General features: G+C 41.5%; 1 protein-coding gene across 6 annotated transcripts in view; it reads left to right on the top strand.

The window, feature by feature from the left end:
* ush (Zinc finger protein ush) overlaps window positions 1-21,619 on the top strand; it is a 165,297-nt gene that overhangs the window by 95,707 nt on the left and 47,971 nt on the right. The window contains exons 1-2 of one of the 6 annotated variants that reach the window (XM_012374992.2): window positions 9,154-9,457; window positions 11,120-11,546. The exons of 4 other annotated variants lie outside the window; for them this stretch is intronic. In XM_012374992.2, the coding sequence (XP_012230415.1) occupies window positions 11,477-11,546 (70 nt within the window). In that variant the 5' untranslated portion in view covers window positions 9,154-9,457; window positions 11,120-11,476. Of the gene's footprint in view, window positions 1-9,153; window positions 11,547-21,619 lie in introns of those variants that run through there. One more of the 6 variants, XM_067360683.1, reaches the window with a different exon arrangement.

Raw genomic sequence — 21,619 nt, 5'->3', positions numbered from 1 at the left:
GCCCTCCGGTAATTGATCACGAATTTATCGGCGTCTAACTCGAAAGAGACGCGTTATGTCTCTCTCTTTCTCTGCTGTTCATTCGAAAGTCAATCGCTCGATTTTGACGCACAAGTGCTGCACGTGGCGTGCTCGGGATAAAAATAAAAATCCTCGGCCCAATTTACGGCGGCGATATAATGATAAATGCGGCGGCAGCGCTGCTTCGCACAATAGCATTTTTATATCGCGATGACACAATGACGATGATTAAAGATTTTCAAGCGAGAGATAAATGCCAGCACCGCGGACTCTTTGCAAAGAGTAATAATAATTATACTTATAATTATGTCATTCTATGATAAAAGTTTTGTGTGCACGAAAACTAGGAAAAATAATTGATGAAAATTGTCATGTACAAAAGAAATGTAAATTGAAGATGCTAAATATCACGATAGCAACGTGGTATGCCAAAAGACTCGCTTATCTCGTCGCGATCGCGAATTCGTCGAATTCAAGAGGGTCTTCTCGTGTCATCTCGAGCGGCGATATCGATATATTCTTCGTGTCAAGGCAACTAAGCCCGTCTTGCGGGATCCTCTTCAAGGTTGTCGTTTCGGAAGCGGGCGACCTCAAGACGTCCTGCCACGTGTTCTAGAGCAGCCCACCGGCTGGCTATACATCCTTTCGCGGGATGGAGGCGGCCGGAAGTCGCACGTGTGGCTCGGGTGGTAAATGGAGGGATGTTGTTCGCGCGCGCGAACTTCGAGTGGCGCACAGGCTTCGCACCTGTCGTCACAATCGCCGGACACGTGTCCGCGCAAGGGTGCAGCCCGCATTAACACGTGTGCAACGGGACGCCCCGTCGATCGATCGATCGGCGTTCCGCCGCTCGTCACCGGCTGTTGCTCTGAATCGCGCGCCTAGTCATTAATTTTAAATAATTTTTCACAGTATCTTTCTGACAAGAAAGGTAAGACATTATAAATGAAATTTTGTTGATATTCTGCTTTATCTATGATTATTATTTATGAAACAATTATTTTATTGAATATAATGATGTTATATAATTCACTCTGTTAATTAGATTATGATTATTTTATTATTATTCTATTAAAATATTACATTCAAAAGACTAAAGATCGTAAAATTATAAAATTATAAATACTTAAATAAAATACATAAAATCGCTTATAAATAATTTTTCTCAAATTAGATCGCGTGTCCTTCGTGACAATGACTTCACAGTCCGTTTTTCTCAGACCTTTCGTTCATCCGGTCTTTTGAAGGAAACAAGCGGACGAGCGAGCTCTTTAACGAGGATTCTCGGAGGCGACCGAGCATCCGACGCGCTTGTCCACGTTAATGGCTTAATGGCGAATCGATGTTCGGGTCAAATGCCGGTCGTGTCGCGCGTCGCAAATACGACCCGATTACACGGTCCCTCCGGGCCCTCTCGACCGGTATCGCGGAACGGCGCCGATAACAGGACGGTCTTATCTTATCACGCGGAAACGCTTCCTTTGCGCCCCTCCTCACCCATTGTCTTCTTCTTCTTCTTCTTCTTCTTCTTCTTTCTTCTCTCCGTCGTCTTCGTCTTCGTCCTCGGCGGGATCCAGCGGCACGGACGGACAGTGCGCCCATTTATTCGCGAATGCCAAGGCCGAACGATCGTTCGCAGACGAGCGGCGGAAGTCGCGTCATCTCGGCACCTTGCATCGAGATCTCGCAAACTCTTCTGTGCGAATTAATTTCATCGCAGTCCGCAATTGTATCTTAATTTCTCTGTTTTTTTCTATATTCAATTATTAACTAAAATAAACTTTCGGACTAAACGCAATCGAAAGACAAAAATATTTCGAGATGAAATATGATTGAGGTAAAGCGCAATTTATCTAACAAAATCGTGAGAATCGTGGAAAACGAAAAAACTATGTTCGAAAGGGGGGGGGGGACAGCGCGAGGATGGGAGATTGCTGAGTTTTGTCGGGGACCATTGTCCGGCGCGTCAGGGATGAAAAGCCCCGAGCGGAGATAGGAAGCGGCGGGCCCTCAACGCGCGGGTGATCGACGATTTGTCAAAGTCCTCCTCCGAGCGGCGGAGCCGCGCCGCGCTGCACCGCCTCCAAGGACTCTCAGATTCGCAAAAACGAGGAAGACATGTCCTTCGCCGCGGGTAATAAATACTTCCGGAAGCGTTCTTACGAATTATCCAACGCGTCGCTTTTTGCCGTGATTCTGCACCGTGAAACCCGCCCACGTCGTTATTTAAAAAGCTCGTAAACTTCTGTAAAATTACGATCGCAATGTTGATGAAATAAATAGCTCACGATTGAAATAAAATAATACTTTCAACCGGTAAAGCAGAATAAAATATTGATGTTTGTTTTTTGTTTTAATACATTATTAGTTTAGTTTAATCGTCGATAATTTTGTTTCTTTTAATTTTTGACCATTTATTTTATTTTATACGACTATTTAAAATACGTTAACTATATTTATTTACATAATTTTTGCTATGCGATTTATCTTTCAGCAGAGATATATTATTATTGTTCGACAAACAAGTTGCTACAGATAAAAATCTGAAAAATACAAAGCTGATAAACTCGCAAAATAAATTATGATTTTTTTAAAGGATCTGATCATTTTTATTAAATAAATTTAATAAGTTTGAAATTCTCTAATAGTTTTCATAATAGATACATGCATATTTTAGACAATTTAGAATTTAAGCATGTGAAGAAACGTTGAATAAACTTTTCGGTAAAGGCGCAAAGTATTTATCTTTAAAAAGCCACTATTCGAATTAACAAAGTTCCTCAATGAAAATTATTAGGTCCTTTAATAAAGATCCACCGCTCGTAAATCTTCATTAATAAACGCGCGCGAGATTTGTTCCCGGCCGAGAATAAACACGCCCGAAAACAGGGTCATCGCGACCCGGCTTGAAGAGCCACCCTCGAAGGTCCCGCGGCGTATCCCGGCACCCTCCCTTCTTTCCCTACTCACCTCCTCCTCCCCCACAATTACGCGACTGCTTCCGGTTCGCGCATCGCGCGAGTGCATCGCGCTGCGTTTCGTCGTCGTCCTTTCGTGAGAAGCGAGCGGGGAATGACTCGCCCCTCGTACCTACCGGACGGTGAAAAAGCGGCGGACACTTTTTATCGTTGCTCGCAATTACGATTAGCTCTCTCGCCAGTGAGGAGAGCGAGAGGAAGAAGAGTGGATAGCAGGGTGGGGGAGGGGGGGGGAAGGGGGATGCTGCGCGATTAGGACGCCTCGTCAAAAACCGGCCCGCGGAACAAATGGTCGCTTATCCTCCCACCCCTCCGGGCTGGCGGCGGTGCATCCCCCTCAGGAGCGGCTCTCGCGGAGCTCGAAGGAGGGTGAGAGGAGGTGGCAGGGTGGAGATAGAGAAAGCTCTCGCGGCTCGAGGGGGCGGCGCAGATTACACAAATGAGAAATGACCATCAGGCTATCGGTGGAGGACTTCGGTGCCGCCGCTGCTGCTGGGGTTTTGCGGCATCTGCGCGCGCGACGTGGATATAACATACACACCGACGCCGGACGTCGGGAAAAGAGGGAGAGAGAAAGAGGGAGAGAGAGAGAGAGAGTCGAGCTTCCGGCGGCGCGCGAGCTTTTTAGATACGACGCCGATAGCGGCGGTATCTCGCGCGCGCGGCACCGCCGCCGCGGTGCGTATAATTTATTTTCCCGATAACGTGTACGACCGGTGAGAGAGCGTCTCGTCGTAAGGTCCGCGTCGAACCTCAGGAACAGCGCGAATCCCCTGCGAGAACGCAATTTTCCAAGCGAGGGAAAATTTAAAAAATTCCCCGAACCTTTAATACTTTTGCATCCTATAACAAAATTCGTGTCACAATTGCTTTAATTTTCTTAACATCTGATCGATTTGATGGATATAAAAATTTTAAAGCTCTGCTTCAACGCTTCCAGTGTCTTTAGTACAATTTGGTAATATTTTAATTAACTTTCTTAGTATTCAATCTGTTAATATAATAACGAGAAATCTCTTTGGTAAAATCTGGGAAATTTAACGTATCGCAACATTTCAATATATTATTGATCCATACACTTTTAAATCTATTTTTATTTATTGGTACAAAATGTACGATAAAATTCCAATAAAGTAAATAAATTTAATATATATTTATATTGCCTTTTTTTGTTGAAATTGTACATTAGCGTACCACGAATAAATGCAGATGTTGTATCTGCGACGAAATTTGCGCAGATAGATGCAGTATCCGCTTTCGACCGAGGGCGCGCGCACTTATTTCTCTCCGCAAAATCAGCGCTGGTCACTACGCGAGTCCGCGCGACGGTCGCTGCCGCGACCATCAAGCCACGCTATCCGTCCATCTTTCCGGACAGATGAGAGAGAGCAGGCCGATAAGGCGCGGCGCGGGGGGGGAGGGCGCGGAGGATCGGAGCTATCTCTCGCGTCTAGACTCGAAGAGCCATTCCTGGATTTTCTCCCCCGGGACCCCCGTGTTCACGAGGAAGGAGGGAGAGGAGAGAGAGAGAGAGAGAGAGAGAGTAGATCCCGGGCGAGACAGTGGGACCACTGTGTCGGATCTGTTTCCCTTCCCTTCCCTCCCTCCCGCTATCCCGCCCTCCGGCCCATTGCCGGAGGATCTTAACGAATGAGATAACACGGCGCCAGGGAGCTCCTCTCTCTCTCTCTCTCTCTCTCTCTCTCTCTCTCTCTCTCTCTCTCTCTCTCTCTCTCTCTCTCTCTCTCTCTCCCTCTTGTTCTTCTCTTCTCCTCTATTAGGTACTCGAAGAGGCCAACGGTCGCCGACACTACAGCGATGATCCATCCTGGCGGTCCTCTCGACATCTCTCCTCGCGATTACGCGGAATCTCGTCGTCGTCATGTCCCCTCTCACCCTTCACTCTCAATGTCCACGCTTTTTCATGCCCTTCCTGCCGGAGATCGCGCGGACCGGCAATCGATTGCTCAATTCGACCTTCTTTTACGAAGAAACTGATACTTTGCGCAGTAAAGTGTCTGAATTGGCCATCCATCGTCATCAAGTTGATAGATAATTTACAATTATACTTCTTTTCTTTTAATGTAATTAAAAATTAAATTGCTCAAGTTTGATAGGAATTAATTTAATATTAAACATATTAAAAATTAATTTATTCTAATATATTGAAAATTGAGAAGAAAAGGATTAAATTACAAAATTCGCTTGTTATTAATATATAAGTTTAAGATTTTCATCTCTTGCCACGATTAAAAATTAAATTGTGAAAGAGGCTTGCTTTAGAAACTTGCTTGAAATTAATTCATGTATAGTTTAATACGGCCTAATATTAAATTAAGCGGAAAAGTAAAATTTTGGGAGGGAAACTTTGCTTCTTATTTATTTATAATTCTAGGAAGAGTCCTGAATTTGCGTTTGATTAAAAATCAACTTGTGTAAAGTGGAGAAACCAGAAGTCGCTTCGCACAGTCATTTCGTGTACCCTAATTGAAACCGTTCGCACTTAGGGTTATTGATCCTCCGCGCGTATCAACGGAATCGTTCTCCTCGCCCGCGTCTTCGGGGGATTCCGCGTAATCGGCATCGGATAAACGAGCGCGATACGGCGGACCGCGACGACCGAGAACAACCAATGTCAGTCTGCGCGCGTGGAGGACCGAAGAAATTCGGGAAAGGAATCTTCTCTTCTCTTACAATATTTTATTAAGTTTTCAGCTTTTTCTCATTTGCGCGTTTCTATTTATTTAGAATTATTCTTTGTATTCATAATCATTATTTATATCTTCTTAAGTTAAAAACCTATTAATGGCGATTTAAACTTCAGCGCTTTCTTCTGAAGGCAAATTTACGAACAATTCTTACTTTAATAATGTATCGCGATTAACGAATCATCTAATTAGTGATAGTTGCGAAGTAATTCTGCTGCTCACTTTGATTTAAGAGCCGCTCGCCGTTCGTCTTTCTCGCGCCCGTCTTTTTGCACCTCCGAGACAGACCGGACTTTCTGGTCGCTTTTGCGACTCGTCGTGCGAAAACTTGTTTGCGCAAATATTCCGATATTAATCTCGCGCGCGTATTAATATGCGCGCACGGCATCGATATATCGAATAACGGTTCCAGATAGGAGATCCGATAGACGGCTCAAGAAAATACAAGTTCAACTGGTTTCATCTCTCGCTCCTTCTTACGCGTCTCGTCTTTCTTTCGTCGAATATCGCGCAAAAGCCGACGCGAATAATTTATTAGCGGGTAATTACCGATCGCGGTCGTCGATAAGATGGCGGCTACGACGTTGCGGCGTTTCGCAACGGTTCCTCGCAAACTGTGACGCAAGCGACAGCCGAATAACGTTGTGTTTACACGTACCGCGCCGCGCATTTACACGAATCGCACGGTAGTCGTGCTTGCGAAACCTTGCGAAAAATTCACGCCGGCGGTGATAAATGTGCGTGCGCGATGCAATGCGGCGTGACTAATGTCCGTGTAAGGACGCGCGTTTCTGCGTGTTCGAGGACATCGCCGTGGCAGAAATGCAAATAACAGCGCGGCGGCGACACGCGCCGCGGAATCGCAGAGAGATCTTTAGGAAAATAGATTTTTACGAAAGATTTTTCCGAGCGAAAGAGCTCCGTGAGTTTATCGTGATGAAAAGAAATGTTTTAATATGCGAAGAATTGCGACTGGCGAACGTTATTCTTTTGTATGTATATTTAAATGTACATGCAATCATATTAATTGTGTAATTTAATTAAATTGCTCGGACATTGAATTCAGAAAACACGGTTATCGTTTACTATCATTAAGATATACACATCAATGCATTAAACGCATTTCTAAATACATATTTAATTAGAGGAAAATGCGTGCATATGAATAATTACTTCAATTTAATACAACGTAAATTGGTTCTTTGGAGCGAATAGAGCGAGTTGAAAGAAATATATTGTATATTAACAGACGCATCATTAATTATCGCAGTGTCAATTATCATTGTAAAACACAATTTTATTTCTAACTTTCAGTTGATGCAAATTAATTTTGACAACGGTTGTGACAATCGGGGACTCCGGCTATTTCTGTGCCGTATTTTTTCTTTTCGAGGCTACGCGGCTTGCAAATGACCGCGGCGTTCTTTTCGCGAAAAAAAAGCCGCGGCCCGGCGAGAATAGATGCATTAATGTGGATTATACAAATGCACGTGTACACTTTTGCATTCGTAATGCACGCAACGTCGGTGGTTCAGCAGTTAACGACGTGTGAATATTTATGGCACTGTCAGCACTCGTTTCCGTCACGCCGTTACTCGATTCGCCGGCGCGCGCGCGTGAGCTGCTTTTATCGAACACTCCATACTAAACTCTCCCGATTCTCTCTCTTCTCTACCCGGTTGCGAATAAAATCGAGCGCGAGCGTCGGCGCCGGCCGTTGCACCGTTGCATATTTCCTCGCCAGAAGCATAAACAATAATGCGTTACGGAATAATAGGCGGACTTAAAATAACGAGAGCGACAGAGCGGTGCCAACGCGATAAAACGTGTTTAGTACAATTAATCAACAAGCGAAGAAACTATCGCACAAAATAATTATAACAGCATGATGATTGTTAATTAAGATTGAAATAATGTTATGATGCAACAATAATTGAGATTGAAAGATAGAAATTAAGGGGTGAACATAAAGGCCGAAATTAAAATGTGAAGTGAATAATGTCACGATATAAGGTGGCCAAAATGGTGTCGCAGTGGTTATAGAAGATTTTGGACAGACTGTATATTTGACAGTAACGCGCGCGCGTATTTTCCAACAAGTTTTACCATACAACAGACATTTCTTCTTTTACTTCACATATTGAAAAATGAAATAATTAATATTTTCGAAAAATAAATCTTAATTAATAACGCAATAAAATATTAGTAAATAAATTAAATTTTAAACTATGTTAGTAGTAATAACTACATTTTGCAGTAATGGAATGACATTATCTTTTACACTTATATTAAGTGTTATAACATATATACATATATGTTTTTAAACAATTTTTAACTCTTATGGGTCAAGATTCAAGCTTATCGATGTCACGATTAAGTCGAGCTAGCAAACTGCGTTTTCTCAACAATTTCCACGCGAACGGAGGCGGGAAAAAAACGAAGAAACACAAAAGCGCGCAACGCGATACCGTATCGACGTGCGGAGACAAAGAGCACGCTTATTAGATATAAACGGGTTCCCTACGTGTCTTACGCCCCGGCCTTATCGTTATCGCTCCGTTACTCACGAAGCAAGCGAGCGCACGAGCGCGCGTTGCCGCGGGAGTATCGCGAGCGGCGCGCAGCGGCGGTTATCGTTATCCGTTATCGCCCGCGCGTTATCAACGAAGTTCGCTGCCTGGCACGGGGGTGAGCGGCGACAGGGGGTTGCTGCTTCCACCGGCGGGAAACTAACGCGATACCGCGGTCTCGCCGAGGTCCGAGGAGAAGCCGAATTCAGTCGAGTAATCCGAGACATTTTTCACGATTCTTATACAAAAGAGAATTTTCCTTTCTTTATCGAATTTAACAATAATTATTGATCAATTATAATAATAGATTCATAAAATATTAATGTCATTATTTTAACATCTAATATTATTTAGTTTCAATCATTATTTTATTTAAAGCAGCAATCAAATATTTCATCCAACGTGATGGATAAACTTACGTTTATCCATCAGTTTTAAAATATCGAATTTTTATTTTGGAATGAAAAAGCGTCAAAGATAATTATCATGAAAAAGGGAGAAAAAATGTCTCTTTTGTCTTCGATTTCTCGAATAAAACGATCGAGTGATTAGCGCGTGGCGAGAAACGTGTTCGGCTGTACCGATGTCGGCGATTATTCCCGGGAATAATTGGTGATTCACCGGGTTTCCGTGGAGAGAAGCCCGACGGGACTTTGGAATTGCCGTCTTCCGGCTGTGTACCCGGCGGGTCAACAATGAAGAAGGCGAGGCGAAGAAGGGAGAGTGCGAAAGAGAGAGAGGGACTGTCGAATGTTTGCTCTTACTTATCGTGCGGTAACAGTGAATGCAAAGGACGGCGAGAGCGGGATCAACGGTGACGCCGAGTGAGAAAATCGTCGGTAGAAGGGGCGGGAGGGAAGGCGGTGGGAAAAGGTGAAGAGGAGGAAGAGAGTGATAACAAGTAGCCATGGGTCCCTGAGTTGCCGGGAAAGTCAGTGATAGTGCTCGCACCGCAAGAGCGAGCATCTCGCGTCGCGGCTTCTACAAACGTCTCGAAAAACGCGAAAAGAAGAACTGCGAAATCGGTGCGGAAATAAAATAAAAAATCCGATAGCAAAATTGTGCGACTGAATTGCGAAAGTTAAAGGTCGGCAAAAACTGAGTAAAGTGCGTGCGAATTTTTTGTGGGCGCTTGTTATTTTGCATCATTCGATGATTATTCCGATGATGATTTCTTAGAGTGATATATTTTACATTATTTAATGCTTATTCTATCATATTTCATAATTTTATTTTAGAATATTACAACTTTTGCGAAAAATGTACTTGAACACGGATCTCGTCGTGGAATGAGAGACTCGCGAGATAAAGGATGGAATTCCGAAGCGAAAGATAAAGTATTAACAAACGCGCGCATACGTAAAATCGCGTAATTAAGAGCGGTAGAACCGCTCGAACCGCTCGAACCGCACGCGTCAATTAAAACTTGCATGAGGTGGGGTGCCCTCTTGCACACACTTGCGAGGAATATTATAAAAGTTATAATTAATTCGAGACGCTCCCGTCACACAAACACGTACGTACACATATAAACGCGTGCATGGGAAGGCAAAGAATGACTCACCTTATTTTAATGTAAAAAATGTATTAATTTTATTTCGCATTTTATTTTTGAGATAATAATATTTATCGTCGGGTTATTTTACAATATTGTATGAGTCGCGATATGCATAAAATATTACATTTATCGTAAAAAATATATCCGTGCGCGATCGAATCAGAAGCGGAATTCCAAAACAAGATAAAGTACTAACAACTCGTACATAAAAATCGCATAATTAAATTCTGAGAATATTGTTTTTACTGCGGAGTGTCATATATTTTGTTTTTCTTATACAACTTGATCGAATCTCAGTTTGTAGTTTTTTAGTTTTATTTTTCATTTTAAATCATGCAGAAAATATAATTATCGTACTATTATTTTTTTGTAGCAAAAAATGACTACACACATATTACTTTTATGGGTTAATTAATAAATAAATACATAAGTTAGACAAATGAAATTAAATTAGAAAATTCTATTTTTTTGCTATTTCAATTAATTCAATTTTAAATTTAATTTTAGTAGAAAAATTAATTGTTGGAATATTTTCTAATCCCTTGTAAAATGTGTAAGGTTTTATTATTCAAAATTCACTTTCTTCAAAATGCTACATTTTGCCAATTTGCTCTTCTAGAATAAATTTCTTAGTTGTAAGACGCACATACACTCGGTGTAATTCTATTGCCTCGTAGATGAGCTTGTATGCGATCGATAAGATGACGATCGCTAGCGTGGCTTATCGGACAACGTGCTACGATAAGATCTCTGCTCCCTTGTGTACAGAATGAGAAAGAGAGAAAAAAAAAAAGAAAAAGAGAACGGATAATCCACCTCGAATCCATGCTCAAATCGCTCGCGCATTGCGATATTCGCAATATATTTTAATCGAACGTGAGCAGCTTTCTATCACAAAAATTCTCCTTCGAACTGATTGTTCACGTCGTGATACGCTAATAACATATCAACCTTGAAATTTATGACAAACGCGGTTCAATGATACGACTATCGGCCACGAATTCGCGATTGACGACGCGAGCAATAATTTGATTGCGAATTCAAAGCTGTCGATTAAATTTGCAATTTGACGTGCAAAAAATTGCGTTATTTTTCTATTGTTAATTACGCGATAAAATTTGCAAAATCGTGACTTGCAAACACGTTAATTTCCGTCTACGAATTGAAGCGAAAGGATCGTAGAAAGGAATTTTCCACAGACTTTTGGGATATTTTATATTTCTGATGAGATTATTTGAAAATATGATTAAGAAAATATGATTACGATAAGAATTATTTTTTTAGGTTCAAACTTGGTCTTGAATACGCAATACACTTCATCATAAATTCGTATTTATTTCAAAATTGAGATAACATGTTTGAAAGTTTATAATAAAATCTCATGAGCGTATAATATTCATTTAAAAAGGAAAAATTTGACGTTTATGGCGCAAATTATGTTTGCTTATTCGAAACTCCGTGTGAGACACTTTAATGCACGCTCGCGCGCACTCATTCTGATTTTATCGTGATTAAATTTGGCAAAAAACTTTCTCCGCCGTTTATATTCAGCAACGAGTGCTTTGTGGATCATGTCGAGAAATGTAGTAAGTGCGAGAAAGTCGAGTGTTGTTTTATTTTGAGGATTTACTTCCTTACATCATGAGCATATTATTGTGGCGACAACGTAGAGCAAGTCAGCTGCGGGCCGAAATCGCTTCCTCCTTGTCGAGTAAGTATCTCGCTTTATTCAGTTGTTTGACTTCTTACGAAAATTGTTGCGTTTTAAAATTATCTTGATTGAACCTTGACACAATTATCATAATAATTATAACGTTATTATATAATTTTACTTATCTTGAATAACTCGGTTGATTTCACACAAAAATTGCAGCAAATGTCTTTCGAATATTTTTATATTGAAATTATGTACATTGTATAAATAATAATAACATTAAATAACATAGTCACACAAATTAATTATGTAAACGCTAAATAAGTGTAGTATTAGGGAAACTTGGACATTATTAATCTGAATATATCATTTGTGGTTCCGCATAAATGGGAAGGTGTGTCGCGTCGCGCGAAAATAGAAAGAAAGAAAGAAAACACGTTTGGTGCAAATTGTTCATCAATGCAAATTATTTGAAAATGTATACACATTATAATTTTTATATTTTGAACATTTACGGGAAATCTCTCTCTTTGCAAGAGAGTAGCAAAAAAGAAAGGGTTTCGATGAGTACGACTCGCGGCCTCGCAGAGCGCTAATGGGAGGAGTTCATTAAGATCGCACGATTAGAACGCCTTATCGCGGCTAACCGAGGCTCGTTACTCTCGCGTGACGTCACTTCCTCCCTCTCTCGTCCTTCTCCCGGATTGCTCTCCTCTCCCGTCGTTTCTCTTCGACTTTTTTGCTGTGCCTTGTGCTTTGTTCGCTGAGTTTCGGTCCTTCCCTGATGAGTCGCCCGCTGACTGACGGAAATTTCGTGTCACAGGATATTATACATCGCGAGGAATTCTTAGACAGGATATCTTAAACACACAGGATTTACCACAACTAACGCGTGTCATTCATTTTAATGAATGACCCTTCGGCGAATTTGCGAGTAAATTTTCTAACGAAAATTATAGTCTATTAAAATTGATAAATTAATGAAAATTTTGCATATTATAACAATTTTGTAGTATATTATGGATCAAATTTATGTATCAAAATTTTATATTACATTAAATAAAACTCCGTTTTATGAAAATTATAAAATATTTTAAATTATAGATTCGAAAATTCTCTTTATTAAAATTTTATTTTAAATTGATGGAAATACCATGTTAGAATGATTCTATAGTAAATTGTGAGCTAAATTTATATTAAATTAAACATTCTATTTTACACAATTTTTTATAAATTAATGAAAAATCCAGAATACAATAACGATAAGTGAAAAATAACAAAATTTTTCAACGACGAAACATACAGATATAAAGTTATATAAAAAAAATTATTTTTATCATAAAATTGAATTTTTATCATTAAAAATTAGTTTTTTTTTGTTTACATCTGAAACATTCAATCATTTCTTTTGACGCAATATCTTTATATCGTATACTTTTCTCTACTATAGCTTCTTGAAATCTTATCACAAAATTTATTTATTATTACTAAAACTTTTTCATTAATTTTCTTGTCAATCTTTTGTCTCGGATTCGTAAAAATATATAAAAAATAAATCTAACTTGAATCATTCTGCGATCGATCGATTAAGAAGATGATCGCCATGCACGGAAACACACGTCTCTCTCAAGTCGCGTTCGTTCGGGAAAAAGCGCGGCATGCAATCTACAATACAGATCTACCAATCTCGAGAGATAGATAATCAAGAGCGATGTGAGTCTTATCGGTCTCGTCGTGATAATATCTTGAGGACATTTTCGTTGTCGGTACGTGCTGGGCGATAGAGCGTACGATAAATTGTCCAGACGATGATTAGCGGGAAGAGCCGTCGCACAGAGATGGTATCGTGATCGATCGCCGATTGCGGAGATCACGGATCACGATGATCGATATTCCGAAGTCATCTCTCTCTGTCTTACTTCACGTTGCGCAGATTTTGCTTTCGCTTGCTCGCTATTATCGATCGCCTGCAAGGCAATTCAGATATAAACGGATTAATACAAAGATGTATCTGCAGCTTCTATAATAATAAAGACATTCTTGACGGTATTGATGTCTTATTATTGTCGATTCGTAGAGGATTTCTCGAAGGACCTTGAAAGAGATACAAAGAGAAAAAATTGTTACAATTATTTCTGTTTGTTTAGAAGTTCGTTAATATTATGGTTTTCTATCGACAATCCAAAATATGCGACAATGACCAATTAATCTAAATTTTTAGCCTTAAAAAATTTTAAGTTAAAAAAATTGTAATCTTAAACGAGAATATCGTCTTTCGATATTTTTTTTCTTTACACGTCAAATCGCTCCCAATAATTCTTCAATTATCAAGAAGCGGTTATCGCGAGGCTCTCCTTCCTGCGAAATCGCGCGCGATTCACCAGCTCGCTCGCATGATCCCAGACGTCTTAATTAATTCCGGTCCGACAGGATCGCGAGGGCTCTCAATCTCCGTCCATCCCCGTCCCACCTCCCCCCGCCGCTCTTCCACGATTTCATAAATAAAGATACAAACGGGACTGCGAATAAACTCACCGTGAGTAGTGAGGGCCCGTGGCGATTTCTCGGTGCCCCCCTCCATCCGCCCCCCGTGTAATCTCGATGGCAACGAGAGGCACGAAGGACGTGCAGGACGAGTAGGAAGGGCTGTAAGATTGTGTGCAGCCGCACACGCGCACTCAAACACGCGAGACACGGTGGAGATCGGTCGATCGATCCATCGATGGGTACATACGTCCATCGGTAACACGCCTCTGCCGATCTCGCCTCGTGGCTCGTGAGTCTTGCGAGGGTTCGAAGGACGAAAGCGGGCAGGGCGGAAGGGAGAGAGGGAGCCCCGAGGGGCCCCTCGTTGCACAATTATCTCATTTGCCGATCGGACCCTCCCACGTGTTAATTTGCTTGTTGGTTAACCCACCGTCCCTTTCCCCTCCCTTCCCTTATCGTTTATTTCGCTCTCTCGACTTTCGTGAAACCCCTTTTCGCTCCCCCACCTTTTTCCCGTTCGCTCTCTTTCCTCGCCTCCTCTCGCCTTCTTTCCGCCCCGCGAAATCGCGCCGTCGATCGCTCCGAAATGAATTCGACCGCCGATCGACGAGCGGAACCGACGCGATCGGCACAATATAGTACACCAATTATCCGCTGTAATGGATAGAAACATTGTTCGTGTTCATCAAGCCAGACACTTGTTAACTTTATTAGCTGCTCTTTTACGATTCAATTATGTTCGCGGAAAATTTCTTCCCGCTGTAGATTTGTAATTAATACGAATATAATGCTCATACATTTTCACACAATTGCATACAAATTGCAAATATTACAAAATAGACATTAAATTGGGAAATGCAAATTATATATTACATTACAGAAAATCTTGTTACATTTTAACAAAAAATAATTTACACCAACATTGTCGATATTGTGATGGAAATTTCGCATAATCGAACATATTACATACTATACAACACACAGAATATACAGTGTGTACATGCATAAACCTGTGCAGAATGTAAAAAGGGCACTAAAATATAAATGAAGCACAACGACGGACTATTACGATTCTCAGAAAATCATCGAGATGTTTCCATAACGAGAATCGCATCAGATTTCTCGTTCCACGCGTTAATGCGGCTCGTTTGCATTAAGAAGTTCATCCGCTCCAGCGGTGGATTGTACGAGACGGCGGGGAAAGGGAGCGGAAAGCAGGGGACGAGGAGAAAAAATCGGGGTCCGAGAAAAAAGCGGAGAAAGAAAACGGACGGGGGCCCGATAAGGCCGGCCGATAGAACGAACGGGGCCAAACATTCGCCCCGCGATAAGATCCCGTATCTGCCTGAGAAACCGTGCTTTTTATACTCTCTCCTAACCGACTCTTTCTCTCTGTCCTTCTTTCTTTATCTTGTTCTCGCTCCTCGTCGTCGACGAGCGAGACGGGCTTACGTCGCGCGCGCGCGGCCGCGACGAGGACGGACAAGCGGGCCCCGCGCGCCGTTGCGAGCGCCGAGAGCCCCCTCGCAGATAGAGATAGCTATTTTTAATGAGAGTTCCTTCGAGTGCCTGCGCTCCGCTGTGCGCACGGCTATCCGATAGCCGAGAGCGCGCGACTATCTACCGGCGCAGCGGATTTTTAATATCGGCAACGACCGCGCACTAGGGCACGAAGGGAGGGGGGGCCGGCAGAGGGGCCCGCAGATAAAGTCCCTCTCCGGCCGGGCGCGAGATACCCCGCGCGCGGATCCATGGTTCGCCGCCATGGCTGTCTATCTCCTTTCCATTCATTTTTACCCGCCTGTGTGTTCTAGCCCCCCCTCTTCTTCCTTGGACCACCTTCGCGGAATCGCGTGATCCTGATTATTATTTATTACTTTTATTTTATCGATTATATATATATATATATATATATATATATATATATAATTTTACTGTCAAGATATTTATGAAGAAGAAGGATTCTGTTTTTTTAATTTTTTTTTCTTATAAATTGTATCACGTTGAATTCTCGAATTATTTGCAAAATGAAATAAAATTGAGATTTCTGTTAAAACCACAATTTCCGTATTCTTGAGAAAGCGCAGTGAATTTTGGATTAAATTTATAAATTGTAATTAAAGTTGCAATAACAATTAAAGACTTTTGTGATTAAAAGTTTTCATTTCTGCGATATTGAGGCAACCATCCTTCGTTCGTTTTCATAATATATGCAGCTGCGAGGAGCTTCAACTTCTATTGTTAAAGTTTCTCTTTAATCATTATTGGTAAATTTAATTCCACAATTAAAAAGGAAAGAATCGTCGTGAATTAAGACTTCTAGCAGCAAGTTGAATCCTGTCTACTGCTGATAATACAAGACGAATGAAGAGGGATGGTTGTTTCGATGTCGCAGCATTGGTAGCTTATGAAAAGTCGAAAATTAAGTCTCTCAAGTTGGCGAAGACTGCAAATTTGCAGTCCAAGTAATTTTCAAACAAAACATTACTCTTAATCAAACATTATTATTCTTAATAGATTATTAATGTTTCGAGGTGGACTCAATTTAGTGTTTTACAATAATTCTACGCAAAATTTTTTAAATTGTTGAAGCAATGCAGGATGACAATTAGCCACATTTTACCATCATAAAATTTTCTATAATGATAATTAATTGTTCACATTCTTGACTTGATAGTATTAAAATAAGAACAAGATATTTTAATATATCGACTCGTTCGTCGAAATGAATTTGGATCGCAAAGGATTAATGATGATGATAATTATTATTATATAGTTATATATTATCAGGATAAATGCAATAATAAAAATTGTAATCTGACGTATAAAGGAGGCGGAAAGGATTGGAAATATAGAGACGGATAGTTCAACTAATATAGATACGAATCGAGGGATCGTCTGGAGGTTCTACACGTCCCTGTGACGTAATTGAAATTTCACATTGAATTTCTGCGAGGCAGCGATTCCGTCCTGTCGATACCCGCAAGAAGGAGAAGAGAGGATCTCTCGCGGGCGCGCGTATCGGCGATCTAGAGCCAACAATAATTAGCCGCGAGGGGGAGGAGGAGGAAGGGGGTCAGGGTTCGTTGCTGACCCCCGGGTTCTCGTTGGCGCATCGCATGGGCGGGTTTTCGCATCGCGCGCATCATCGCATCGAGGGCGATCCGAGTAAACAAATCATCGGAGGAGCCTCTCCTACGGGAACGGATGTACGCGCGATTTCCTCCTCTCGCGAGCCCTTCCTCGCGATTCTCTCTCTGATCGTCCACGTTATCCGGCGACTCGATAAGAAGCATAAAGTTTATATAAATTTTAGTTTGATACAGGCTTAATATTAAAGTACGATTTATATTAAAATTATATATATTTTATTTCAGAGAAAGAATAGAGATTTCTCTCAATTTTGCAATCTTCTGTCTTTCGCCATTTTTCTTAAAGCAAAGTCATAAATAACAATAATAATAATTTAACAGAGTAACAGCAAAAAATACATGTTAAAATAAGAAAAATATTACAAAAGTAAAAAAAATGCAAAGAAGAATCTAATCACTTGTCGATTCGCAAAGCGGCAATTTTAAGGATCTTTCGATCGATTTTCATGCGATACTTGAGCAGAAATTCACGCGAAAAACCATTCGAAATTAGTGCGATTTCGATTTGCTGGATCGGCAGGAAAGACGAACGGTCAACGGAACGATCGATAAATCGGTTTCCACGGAACGCGCGCGTATCGGATATCCTCTGCACTTGCAGCGGGGCCGGTTGGAGAGAAGAAACTGGGGGGGAGACTCGACCTCCCCATACGCGGCGGTGCACGTAGGGTGTGGGCCCCGATTAACACGTTGTTTGTATAGGGGAATGTATAATAACAGGTTATACGCCGTTGGCATAGGTACCCATTTGTATCTGTAGGAGGGCATCTCAGGTTCCCATCCGCCGCGTACCGGCGAAAGGGGGGACCGGCGAGGGGGGGAAATGCGGACGAGGCAAGACGGAGAGGATCGTACGGGAAGGGCGAAGGAATCGAGGGAGATGAACGGGCGATGAGGGAACGGATTGTACGCGAAGGGACCTGAAAGGGAACCGGCGGAAGACGCAGGGGGGGGGTTTACTCGAGCCGGTAAAGCGACGTGATGTGTGCGAATGCGAAACGCGAAAGATGTCATTATTTGAATGTGTTTAAAAGATAGGAAAATGTCTTATAGGAAATAATTGATGGGGTTTTTTCAAATTATGTATATTTCTAAAACTTTTTAAAGCTTAATTCTCGACTTGCATTGATTTTGGAACATTATTGATTTATGATTCTAAGTATCTTGCAACTATGAAAAAATGTATGTATTGAATTAACTGTGTTTTTAGAAATCGAAATGTTTGATAAATTAATTTTCAAGAATGTATAATGATGAAGAATATTTCGTTCTTTTATTAATTTTAAAGAGAAACTTCTGTTTTATAAATTTTTTTATTAAACTACAACGAGAAGTTTTAAATATTATTTATCAAAAATATTTAAAACTTCTCGTTGTAATACAGTAATAAAGACTACGAATTGGAGAATAGAATTCAATTTATCAGACAAAGTGAACCGCTAAGAAATTGAAATTGCCTGATGTGTCGACTTCAAAATCTTCAATTCGCAATCTCAATTGTCAATGCATAGTCTGACACGGGCTTAATACATATTTTGTGCAATTGCGTTTCGAAAATGCAAAAAATTGACGATCAGCCTTCTCTTTTATCGAGAAGACGATCATTCTCGAAGACACCATTTCCGCGCCGGGACACTCCGTATTCATTAAGACAGTACATTTTAACGCACGGCAAACATGTCCCGCCGTATCGCGAGGGGGAAGATGAAGCGTGAGGGTGGTGAGGAGAGAGGCGTGGGAGGGGAAGGCGAACCGTGGATGCAGTTCGTATCTGCATTGCATCGCAGCGGGCCGTCCCCGTGCTGCAGCGAGCTCTCCTCTTCGTGGCTCGGTCCCTCTCGATGCACCTGGTGCGCGCATCGCGTCCCGATCTCGATGCAGCCCCGGGGCTGCTCCTCTCTCGTGCCCCCCTTTTGCCTGTTCGTTCTTCCTCGTATCGGCCGAGGGACGAGCTGAAACGCCCTGAAAATCCACTACGAACCGCTCGGGATCGATCCGGGATGCGCGAGATCCAAACTGCGATGTGTACGGGGTGTATCAAAATTATCGTCCGTTCTTTCATTTAACAATCGTTTGATCTCCCGGGAGATTCTTTCTGTTGCGTGGCTGGAGAAATTTTGTATCCAAAATTGTGCAGTTAAACGAGACTCGAACGCGAAGTCGCTTTATTAAATACCAAAAACTAGGGAGATTATTCAGACAGGAGAAAATTTGATAGATTCAATTTTTCTTTTACAAATAATTGCGGACATTACAAGACATTTATAGTTTTATACGTTATTTGATTATTGCAAAAATATATATTTAACTCGATATTTTCGTAAAAATCAAATTAATTGCACGTAATTTAAGTATACATTAAATATTACTGTTTTGATTGTAAAAATTGAATATCTCGATGAAACCAGCATTTGAATGAAACTGAATTTCAGATCGTTTGCTTTTGAACACGTTTTAAAAAAATATACTTATCCTACTTGCATACCTTAACTCGCCCGAAGCTTAACTCGCTCGATTGTATCTTCCGTCTTCGGTTATTTATATTTCGCGGATATATTATCTTGACATTTCCATCGAGAAGAAATTTCGTACGAATTGTAATTGGGAAGAGTGGTGATAATTTCGCGACACCCTGTGTACGGATTTCTCAGGTACATTATGGGCCGGTCGTCGTAACTTACGAGATGTGTACTGATCGTCCGGCGAAGCGCCAGCCCACCGTCGTAACCACATTTGCAACCGAGATTCTCGCGAAATCAGCGTTCTGTCCTTCGGAAAGATCGTCGAGTCCTCGGCAAGGAAAGATCCCGCGATTGCGCGTCGCGAGATGCACTTGGCTCTCGCAACATCGATGAGTCTGTAGATAATAATTTATAATCACGCGAGCGATTAAGATAGCTCGGAGAAGTATTTAAAATATTAATATTTCAAAGAATATAAAATATTTATTTATACTAAATTTTGTAGTTATATAATTTGAAAAGAATATTTCTCTTTGAAACATCTTTTCTTCAAAATCGTTTGTTTTACAATTTTAATTTTAACATTAATATGACATTAAAATAATTTTTGTTTACATTGATTATTTGTAATTTTAAGTGCTGATAATTTAAAATTTGTAGTTTTCGCAAATTTGTATAAATTAAATTAAATCTTTTAATTTTTTTCTCAATTTTATATTGCTCGAATATTACGTTGATTACAAAAAATCGAGATTTCTTAATTTTTAAATAAGGAATTTTGCGTCAATTAGAACACGAATAACAGAGAAGAAGCACATGTGAGAATTCTATCGCGGAGCGATCAACGTTCGCCGGAAGCTCGAATTACCGGCGTGTTGCGGGCACGGGGGGTGGGACAGTCGTCGCGGAGTCAGTTACATCAGAGGGGAGGGGAGCGGGGGACGGAGGAGTGGGCGAAATGAATTTTGCGCCCTCCCCCCTCGGCGCTATCGAGGCCGGTGCGATGCTCGGTTCCCACAGGGAAAGAAATCCATCGCGATCAGAAAACTGGCACCGCCGAACGACGCGATATACACCCGCGCTCCTCCGCCGCCACCCCCTTCGCGAATTCCGAGGAATTCCGCGGCTGCTGGTGACTGGCGGTGGCGACCGCGTGCGCTTCGCGATAAGCGGCACCAACACACCGCGCCGCCGACTGCACAACCAACCCCCCTGAATACATCGTCGTCATCGTCGAGGTGCGGAAAGTTTCGGCGGTGGAGAGGGAGCTATATCAAGTGTATCAAGTACGGAAGCAACCCCCCCCCTCCCCCTTAGTCCACGCCGCGGGAGGGTTTGTCGAGTATCTAGATACGAGCATGAGCGTAGATAACTTCGTGCGGACGGCTTTTTTAAGCAGATAATTGAGATTTGCGCCAACTACGGGGTGTCGCAACTACCGTGCATCAATGTCGGATACTGATATGAATTATCATTTGCTACTTTATGTACACGGTGGGCTGAACAAAGTGATATACAGACTGATATTTCGGAAATCACTGGACAAAGATGCATTCAGGCGACGATTTTTACGTTACAAAGGGATTTTCTAAATGCTCCGCAACTGAATTTTGAATATTCTCTCAATTTGGAATTTCAAATGTAATTGTAAGGATTCTATTTCTTGTTTGTGAAATATCTAAGCTATCGATTAGAAATCTATGGCGCAGCATCAATTCACTCTAACGAATTTAATGAATAATATATTATATTCTATTTTAATAGCTTAATTTACTAAGATACAATGTTAATCTAAACATCAAAGATTAACAAGTAGATGCCATTAGAGCGCTAAATATGGAGACTTGAAAGGACCCGGAATCTCTCGGTTCTCGGAGAAAAAAGCGCGGCACCAGGGACGTGAAATATACCGGGCTATCTATTCATCTATTCGCTGGCGCTTCGGAAAAAGATACGGAAGCGGCGACGGGGCGACGACGTGTCGAAGGTACACAACGGCAGAGATACCGTTGCCGGGCCATTACCCCTT

Source organism: Linepithema humile, chromosome 8, assembly GCF_040581485.1.
Source record: "Linepithema humile isolate Giens D197 chromosome 8, Lhum_UNIL_v1.0, whole genome shotgun sequence".
In the NCBI taxonomy this organism is placed as follows: Eukaryota; Metazoa; Arthropoda; class Insecta; order Hymenoptera; family Formicidae; genus Linepithema; species Linepithema humile.
The sequence above is the reverse complement of the archived record's forward strand: the minus strand, read 5'-3'. Positions and strand labels throughout refer to the sequence as shown.